General features: G+C 49.0%; 1 protein-coding gene across 1 annotated transcript in view; it reads left to right on the forward strand.

The window, feature by feature from the left end:
* Nucleotides 1–9,928, forward strand: part of clmna (calmin a) — a 34,318-nt gene extending 24,390 nt beyond the window's left edge. Inside the window, exons 3-12 of the mRNA XM_008296285.1 lie at nt 294–389; nt 738–821; nt 904–996; nt 2,604–2,800; nt 2,951–3,144; nt 4,449–4,531; nt 4,828–6,936; nt 7,690–7,862; nt 9,340–9,430; nt 9,527–9,928. Coding sequence (XP_008294507.1) covers nt 294–389; nt 738–821; nt 904–996; nt 2,604–2,800; nt 2,951–3,144; nt 4,449–4,531; nt 4,828–6,936; nt 7,690–7,862; nt 9,340–9,430; nt 9,527–9,580 — 3,174 coding nt within the window. The 3' untranslated portion in view covers nt 9,581–9,928. The remainder of the gene's footprint in view (nt 1–293; nt 390–737; nt 822–903; nt 997–2,603; nt 2,801–2,950; nt 3,145–4,448; nt 4,532–4,827; nt 6,937–7,689; nt 7,863–9,339; nt 9,431–9,526) is intronic.
* The last annotated feature ends 64 nt before the right edge of the window (nt 9,929–9,992 follow it).

Below are 9,992 nucleotides of genomic sequence, written 5' to 3' on the forward strand. Positions count from 1 at the left end.
CACCAGCTGGTACAACAGTTCAGTAGTTACAGGACAAGCGAGGACAAACTCACTGTTGTTGTTTCTTTCCATGATGTAAAACATTGTCAGACATTTTATTTTATTTTTATTTCCACTTTCACGTGTTCAGTGCCTTTTTTCTTTTTGTGAAAACACAGAACTGCAGACTGCTTCTTCTCATCTGGACCACGGTGGACCAGGTCCAGACTGAAGCTCTTTGCTAAACCTGTGGGATTCACCTGTTCTCACCTCCTGTCCTCTTCTCTTGCTTCCATCTTTTCTTTGGTCCTCAGTGTGACCCGCCCATCGAGATCCAGGACCTGTTCCAGGACATCCAGGATGGGCGCATCCTCATGGCGCTGCTGGAGGAGCTGTCGGGCTGCAAACTGGTCAGACTGGAGAACTTATGTTTTGGTGCAGCATGTTGTTTTCTTCCATGTCTTGTTCATGTTACCGCCTGGTACCACTAAAGGTCCATTACCTGGAGAACACAGTGAACACGACTAAATGAAGCTGATCCTTCATCCTTTATGTCCTCTGTGACCTGCTTCAGCTTCACTGTGCTCCCTGTAGGGTCTATAAGAGGCCGTTTCTATTTACCACACATTCAATACTCAGTGAGCGTTTGAGTTGCCCCGAGGGCATAAATCAAGTTGTTTGAATTGAAAGTTGTTTTGCCATGACTGTATAAACTACATACACTGTTATTGTAGCTTATCTTCTGAATGATCGTACAGCTTCATGGCTTCAAGAAGTCCTCCCATCGTATCTTCAGACTCAACAACATCGCCAAGGTGCTGTCTTTCCTCGAGGAGAGAAACGTGAGTGTGACAGTGTGTCCGCCGTGGTTCTGGTGGATGAATGGCAGCGCTGGCAGCTCATACAGGATGTGTGTGTCTGCAGGTGAAGCTGGTCAGCATTGACGCCGCGGACGTCGCTGATGGAAACTCCTCCATTATCCTGGGACTCATCTGGAACATCATCCTGTTCTTCCAGGTAATCTCGTTTGAAGCCTCCATCTCATCTTTTATCCCTCAAATATGGATCAGTGTCAGAAAAAGTGCTGCTGTCCCAGCCTGTGGACTTTCAGTTCACCAGAACGTAAAGGGCAGCGTGACCAGTCTGGACAGGTGTGTCTGTGAAGGCCAGGTGGGGAGTCGGCTGTAGCAGATGATCAGCCTCATCATGTGTAGAGTGGTGGCAGGAAGTCAGGCCCTCCTTTTGTGTTATAAAGCGACTTCTGGTCCTCCATGTCTGACTGGACCGACAGCAGCAGGAGGACCCACTGGGCTGCCTGCTAGCTGAACCTCAGTCAGTCCACTGAACCCAAAACCCAGCAGGGGGTTTAAACACATGCCATCTGAAAAAATGAAAATAAATGAACTTATAAACAAATAAATTGCAGTTTAGTGTTAAAGGACACTGTACGGACACAGAGTGTTTCAGTCCTTGAACCAGGTCTTGAAATTCACTCAATGAAATCCTGATATTTCAGGAACATTCTCTCCATGAATCATTCAAACATTCACTAAAAATGAAAAATTTTAATTTTAAATTTTAAAATAAAAATTTTGCACCAGATCCTGTGAAAACCGTCCTCACACAGAGAGCAGAGGAGACAAGCGCTGAAACACATCAGAGACCGAGAGGAAAATGAAACATACGTGATCCGTAACATACGTGATCCGTAACATACGTGATCCGTAACATACGTGATCTATAACATACATGCAGCTCGGCTCAGACGTGCTGCAGAGAGGAGCAGGTTGTGTGTGCAGCACTGAGAACAAACGGCTAAAGTTTGTAGAGGATGTAAAACATTAAACTGTCTCTCGTATGCAGGTGCCTGTTTTCTAGTAAATCTAACACCTGTGTTGACTCCAGGTTTGTCCACCTTTTGTAAAATGAACAATCAGATCCTCAGCTGTAGCTGTTGTGATCTACGCCATCATACGTTTGTCTCTCTACGTCCAGCCCTGGTTCTGCCGATCCATAGAGGTGCCAGACTTTATATTGCTGTCGGAAATGAGCATGAAAGTGTTGCAGGAGTCAGAAACAGCTGGAGACTGCTTCTCCGATGTTAGGAAGCTGTTTGAGAGCCACAGATGTGTTCAACAGGCTGAGCAGCATTCATCATGATGAGGAAACGGATCTGTGTTTGTGTGGTTCCCCTTTATTTCCAGCTCTATGCTCCAACCACAGATTCAACACTTGACAGGTGCTCTGGCTGTTTTGAAGATTTTCTAACTCTGCTTTTCATCTGCTGAAGTGCTCCCGCTACGAGCCACGGTTACCACGGTAACCGTTATGTAATAAATCCTGTTAGAGACCGGGCATTTCCCTGTTGGTGGGAACAGGACTTTAAGCCAGAACAGGTCCTGCTTTATACCCGGGATGGTTTCTGTCCACAGTACACTCTGTTTTAGATCTGCACTCGTTCCACGCTTACTGTAGAACGATGAGAGGAGCCCACTCAGTAGCTGCTGATCACTTTATTATTATCAATATTACTTCTACTGTACACCAAGTGTCAGTATGAAACACTCAGTACGTCATCAGCTGAGCTAAGTTATCATAGCATCCAACCCTCTGTCTCCTCCCAGATCAAGGAGCTGACTGGGAACATCAGGAGCCAGTTCCCCTCCTCCTCCAGCCTGTCATCCATCCCCACCAGCTCCGACTCGGACCTGTCCTACTGCAGCACGCCGTCAGACGAGAGGCAGTCAGCATCCACGGCCATGCGAGAGCACGGCAAGGCCATCAAGAAGCTGCTGCAGTGGGTGCAGAAGCGAACCCGGAAGTGAGTTGGGTCTGTTTTGAACAATGCATTCCTGGTCACACCACAAGGACTACAACAGAACCAACAGTTTACTGTCTCCACACTTTGAGTCTCTCTAGAATGTGTTTGATGTTGTTTCTGGACTGGTTCTGACCACTGTGCCTGCTGTAGGTACGGCGTAGCAGTGCAGGACTTTGGGAAGAGCTGGACCAGTGGTCTGGCCTTCCTGGCTGTCATTAAGTCTATCGACCCGAGCCTCGTAGACATGAGGAGGGCCCTGCTGAGAAGTGCCAGGGAGAATCTGGAGGATGCCTTCAGGATAGCCCACTACAGTCTGGGTATCCCACGACTCCTGGAGCCTGAGGGTAAGTAGATATCAGCCTAATCTGTCTACTACCACGACCAACTTAGTCAGCGCTGTAATTCCATTATAACATTAAATTAGTTACTCTGATCAGTAGGAAATCTAAACAGTCCCAGAATCTGGAGGAGTCTGAGCATCGCTGCCACCAGTGTTTCCAGAATGTCAAAGCACAGAACCATAAACATGAATATTCTGGAGCTCGGTGAGGCTGCAGGTCAGACGTGAAGCTCCAGATCCAGAGACGTCTGCAGAGAGAACAAGCACAGGACCTTAATAGTTCCTCCTCTGTCCAGATGCCTGGTCTGATGTCTATGAGCAGGTGCTATTTCTGACTCCAGTACCTGGTGACCAAAGCAGTGCCGTCCTGTGTAGATCCTGAGTCATGCAGGTCCTGGTGATCCCAGCAGCTTAAGTCAGAAGCAGCTGGACTTGTCTTTGTACTTTCTGAAGACGTTTCATGCAGAAGGCTTGTCCAGTTTTAGCTGACTGATGAGGAGCTTCAGGTGTTTGATGTGGCTGATGGCCATGAACCACCAGGACTCAGGTTCATGCTGTTGGTGTTGAGCTGCTTTGCTTTGCTGTGATGATCTCAGCTACCGAGAAACCTGCACAAAAATAAGTTGTTCAATAGCAGCGACTGAGTTTCAAACGTATCCATAAAAACAAGCCGTAGGTGTGCTGATGTTGGTGTTTGTGTGAAGCTGGTGGTCGAGCAAACATGAGCTCAGTGGTGGTGCTTGTTCAGGCTGGAGCTACATCCACAGCAGAGACACGGCGTTCAGGTTCAGTTAATGCTGCGTTTGTTTGATCTCAGACCTGGAAGACGTGCTGAGGAGGAGAAAAGGGAGATTAACATATTAATACCACGCTGTCTTTCCTGGTAAAACCATGGCGTGTTTTTGTGTTTTAGTGGAGCAGATACCTGAGCAGTGAGCTAATCCAGGCGTCCTGATGGAGGGACATGTAGAGATGTGAGCTGAACAGAACCTGCTTAACAGAACCTGCTGCACTGCTCTGTGATGGGGGCAAAGAAGCAGCGCTGTTCAACAATATGAAGAACAAACCAAGATGTGCATTTAGTACCTGTTTGTATTTAACTTTATGCTGTAATGTGACAGAACTGCTTTGTTCAAAATGAACCAACACCGACCCGACAGACTGATGTCATGACTGAAACAGAACCAGGACTCCTGGTTTGAGTCAGACATGAGAACTACATGTATAACTGCCAGCACTTTGATGCTATGAGCTGCTATATGGAGCCTGTTTGTTTTAATGGTGCTGTGGTTCCTTCTGTCTGCCCAGACGTGTCCATTAACACCCCAGATGAACAGTCCATCATGACGTATGTGTCGCAGTTCCTGGAGCACTTCCCCGGCAAAGAGGAGGTAAGGATCCCGTTCAGTGCATAGACCAGGGATCTCCAGCTCTGGTCCTCCTGAGCTCCTGTCCTGCAGGTTTTAGATGTTTCTGCAACACACCTGACTCACACTAATGGATCATAACAGACTTGTGTAGAACTTGACATCAAGCTGCTGGAGATCCATGAATGTGAGTCAAGTGTGCTGCAGTACGGAGACGTCTAAAACCTGCAGGACAGGAGCTCAGGAGGACCGGAGCTGGAGATCCCTGGCAGATGATATGAATGAGACACAGTCCTGCAACATGTTCTGTTCTCTCGCAGTCGGAGCAGCCCTGCCAGATGATCATCGAGCGAAGCATCTCCATGGGCCGACTCAACTTCCGTGACAAAGACTCTGAGCACATGAGGAACGGCGCTCACCGAAGCAGAGTGAGGGAGAGGTCCTACATGTTCCAGAAGGACTGTGTCCAGCCTCCCCCGAAAATCCTGATTTCCTCCGTATCAGAAGACCGAGGCGCCGCGTCGCCGGGCTTCAGGATGGCTGCGACTCGCTCATGGTCCAGTGAAGACTTTTTATCAGATACCGCCCAAACGGGAGACATCTCCAGTCCAGCCCTGGAAGACACCAAGACACCTGCCAGTGAGATCCTTCCTAACTTGATCTCTGATTCCCCAGAAGTGTCTTATGCTCACTCTCCCACCTCCTCGTCAGTGCCCGAGTCTGTCAACACCGAGTCAGTGATCGGTGACTCTGCCATCAGCTCACCGGAGTCCTGGGTGGACAGTGAGTTCGGGGTGACACCAGCGAAGTTCTGTGAGAGCCGAAGTGACAGCTCTCTGTGTGACAGCGGGACAGCCTGGGACGTGTACCGGGCCACCCCCGTGGAGGTCACTGCTCTAGATGAAGGACTCGTCCCGTCCACAGAGAGCAGAGCCACCGACGACCAGTCCATGACGGACTCATATACCGATGAAGGCATTTACTCACTGAGCTCACTGGAGAGCAACCAGGGCAGAATCCAGGAGCATTCTGGGAAAAAGCTGGTGGTACTGAAGGATGAAGAGGTTAGGGGTGAGAACCACAACCAGGACCTGGTGACAGAACATGGACCTGGTCAGGTTGAAACTGAGGTTTCAAACGAAAAAGACGGAGATGAAAAGAGAGAACAGACGGATACGAGTCAGCATGGAAAAGACAAAGTGCCCAGAGAACCAGAACTTGGTTCTGGACTGTGTGATGCTGAAGTGCCGGCCCAGTCTGGTGCTGAAGACATCCTGGAAGCTGATGAATCTGGGACGGAACCGCCACTCCTGGACCATCCTGAAGAGCACATGAAGCTGAACAGCGTGGAGAAGAGCATGAACAGAGAAGATGTGCAGCTCATGACACAGGACCATGAAGGAGAACATCTAGGTCAACATGAAAGTCTGGAAACGAGAAATAAATGTGAAAAGGCTGAAGTGGAAACCGTACGACAGAAAACCGATTCAGAGGATCAAAGAAAAGGTGCAAATAATGAGTCAGAAGCTTTGAAGAAAACGAGTGAAGGGAGAGCAGAAAGCCAGGATGAAGGGAAGGATGAGGAGCTTCTCAGAGACAACCCACCTGATCCTAAAGACAGCAGAAGATCAGAGTCTTGTAAACCTTCAGAGAGCACACAGTCAACCAACCAAGAGGGAACATCACAGAAGAGTCTGGGCCCAGGCGTGGACATAAACATCCCTTTGATATCCATTTCCTCTGAGCCAGACGAGCAGGATAACGAGGGAACACGTTACCCAGAAGGACCAGAACATGCTGACGATCCGACACCTTCAGGACTAATCAAGGGTACAGAAGACAAGCACTCAGATGGTAGAGATGAACAGAACACCAGTAACACAGCAGGTAGCAAACAGGAGGTCCAGTCTCCACCCGGTGGTGTTCACTCAGGAGAGGACTCGACCGCTCAGTCCTCTACAGACACCAACCATCAGCTCATCAGTACAGACGCAGGTACAACCGACCAATCAGATGGTCACCAGAACAAACCAGCCGGCGCTTCTTCTGACACTGAGACAGTCAGTACACAGCAGAACACACTGGATCCACTCAGCACAGAACCACACAGTGAGACAGAGATTCTGGTTCGTGAGCCAGCCGGTGTGTCCACAGACATGGACCTGTTCTATGGAGACGCTGGTCGAAGTTCTCCTACAGAGGATCTGGTTGGCGACCCCGTGGAGCCCATGGATCTGTTCTACCCTGACAAAGAGGAGCCCATGTTCACAGAACCGCCCGACACTGAAATGCAGAGCTGGCCTTCTGTGCTGAGTGTGTCTCCTCTGCAGCCGGCGCCGGCCTCAGAGGTTCTGCAGGATGACCAACAGCTGAACCTGCTGGGGGACGAGTGCATGGATGGACGGACTTTCATACAAGAGCAGGATCAGGTAAATGTGATTTATGAAACTTTATTTACTGACAGTAGAGCTTGTGGTGATACCAAGGCGAGGCTGTATCGGCTGTGACGGTCACTTGGTCCACAACTGGTCCAGACTCGTGTGGACGTTTCACAGACTGCCGTCATGAAGCTGACTGTTTGGGTTTTGGAATGAAAAGCTTGAATGCTGCCCAAGATGTTTCTACACATATTCCACATAAAGTAGATCTTTATTCTGCCATCATCGGGTCAAATCTTAACACTTCAATCACTGTGTGAAACTAAAGTTATTCAGGTCAGAGCCTCAGGCCTTTATCTGTGTGCAGAACTGGAGGCTCCATGTTGTACCAGCTGACAAGGTAAAGATCAAAGAGTTCTGAGTGAATAAAGCGTCGTGCTGGAATATTCTGTGTTCATCTGTTGACATTTTGGCCGAGAGGCAGAAAGAGTTTGTCCCCTAAACAACATCAATGAGCTGAATTTTGCTGTTGAAATGAAGTTTTTCTTTTTGTAAAGTCCACCAACACATTGGGCTTCACTGTCTGGGATCCCTGACTGTCCACAGTAAGCTACATCAGTATCTAGAGGTGTGAACGGTACGTGTTGGGTTCTGACCAGTACCTCTTGATCTCCAACAGAGCGGCCGACTCGTGGCCTGCACAGCGTTGACCTGCAAGCTGGACAAAAGCAGACACGCTGACCTCCATCTTCATGTTCTGGACATTCGTAAAAGATTTCTCTGCATCCTTTCTAATCTTACCAGGTGTTTGCTAAGACCAGCCCAGAGACCGACAGCGCGTCTGAATCCCAGGACCGGTGCTTGCTGCCTGGGGAGAAGACAGGAAGGCTGGTGGGCGACGATGTTCAAGCAGATGATCTCAGAGAGGCCGAGCAGGAGAAGCCGGACTCTGCCAGAGAAAACACAGAGCATGTGAGGTAGGCTTTCTATTCTTAGTCGGCTCCCTGGTACACTGAGAAATGCTGCACCCCGGGGAAATCCAGTGTTGTGGCAATGGACGGGCCTGCTCTGACCCGGCCTGGTTCAGTTTGCTCAGATACTTCCATAAATGTACTGAACGGAGTAAAGTGTGTAGGCTGCTGAAATTAAGACAGGCCTTATGAGGACTGAAGGACGGCGGCTTAAAGGACGCAGACGAGGATTACAGATATTAATGTATTACTGCAGCGCTTAATTCTGTTCAAGTTCAACAGTCTGAACGTTCTCCTGAAGACCTCCACATATCAGAACCCGGCGCTGGTCGTGGTGTGCTTCTTTCAGGTAGAACCATTTAGTGTAGTTCTATTCTGTGACTACGATATAAATACTGCCGGGTCCATGAGGATGTGGACGTGGCCCGGTTTGAGTCACAGGTACATCATCAGAGAGGCTCGCCTCATAAAGAGCCCTGAGTGGAAATCTATGGGAGACTTTAGTAACGTCAGAGACGGAGGTTACGTAATAAACCGAGTGCTGCCTGCTGTCGGGCAGCCGGACCGACGTGTCCGACTAATGGAGCTGCATTAACCCAGATGTGCTGTTATGAAACCGACCCGATACGGAGCAAAAGCAGAACCTTTGTTCAAAAACATGTTTGAGCCTCATTCTGGAGCAAAGTCAGCAAACTGTCCAACCTGTTGTTGGTGCTGATTCAAACCCCTCAGATCTTTCTCCATTTGGTGCTCTTCAGCGTTGGATTGTGCTCGATACAGTTTTTTCCTTCCATGACAAGAAATCACAAAATAAGACTTTCTCAGGCCTGCAGGTGGATCAGTGGTTAGCACCGTGGCCTCACAGCTAGAAGGTCGCCGGTTCGCGTCCCGGTGAGGACACCCGGGATCTTCCTGCGTGGAGTCTCCATGTTCTCCCCGTGCAGCGTGGGTTCTCTCCGGGTTCTCCGGCTTCCTCCCACAGTCCAGAAACATGCTGAGGTTAATTGGTGATTGTAAATTGTCCGTAGGTGTGAATGTGAGTTAGTTAGTGGTTAGAACATCCATCCATCGTCTCTACACCTTAACATGATGGATGTTCTAACCAGAAAGTGTTTCCACTCTGCAGGCTGATTGGTTTCTTCAGCTTGTTTTGTACAAACCCTCGACTCTTTAATGAGCGTACTGGTCACCAGCACACTGGAGGTGGAAATGCTCTAACTAACGACGTGTCTCTCAGCATATAAATATAACCACATGTGCAGTCGTGTGCTAACCTGTGAGGTGTATGAACTTCATGTGAAAACGTCGTTCTATTCTGTGAGTTCCAGTGAGGTGGACTTGAGCCGCCCTCAGTGCACCAGACTTCTGTACGTTTGTTTTACACTGCTGTGGACCTTGTATTTACTCATGATGACTTCCTGCTCCATTCACCAGCTCTGCTCTTTCCTGTTGATACTTAAACTAACAGATTCTGTCTTGTCAGGGTTGACAACAGAAGCTCCAACAGAGCAGATGAAAGCCAGACGCCTCCAGTTCTCCGTCACAGAAAGGGGGCTCGTTTGACTGGAGCCGTGGTGAGTTCGATGCTCCACTTCCTCCTCTATGGAGATAACACTGTATTAATCACTGCTGTACAGTGAGAGTTTGTGTCCGGTGTGTTCCCCTCTCAGGACGCTCAGAGAGCTGCGCCCAGAAAAGCTGACAAAGAAGAAGACTTTTGGTAAGAACTTTTCCTGCCTTGCTTTGGTTCTTTGTACCACATCGGGTTTACACAACTACACGATAGGAGGAGCTGCTTAGCTTATAAACTCATCGTCATGCTGTGCTACTCGTCCTGTATGAGCATGCCTCAGCAACGACACCAAGGCTGGATTCTACCTCCACACAAAGGGTTACGAAACCACGCTCGTCCCCCCGATCGCTCACGGGGATATTTAATGGAACCGAGCCATTGTTAGTGGAATTAGCCTGAACTGTGCTCTTCCTGCTATGACAAGTCCGATTGTCTGCCAAGTCTTTTAAATCCTGCAGTGACAGTGTACAGGTGAGCGGCATCATTTGTACAGCAAAGGTGTGTAGTAGCCCAGAAGTCTCTTCAGTTACAGTTCTGGTGCTGCTGCTGCAAAACGAGGACTC

Source organism: Stegastes partitus, unplaced genomic scaffold (assembly GCF_000690725.1).
Source record: "Stegastes partitus isolate 25-593 unplaced genomic scaffold, Stegastes_partitus-1.0.2 Scaffold1116, whole genome shotgun sequence".
In the NCBI taxonomy this organism is placed as follows: Eukaryota; Metazoa; Chordata; class Actinopteri; family Pomacentridae; genus Stegastes; species Stegastes partitus.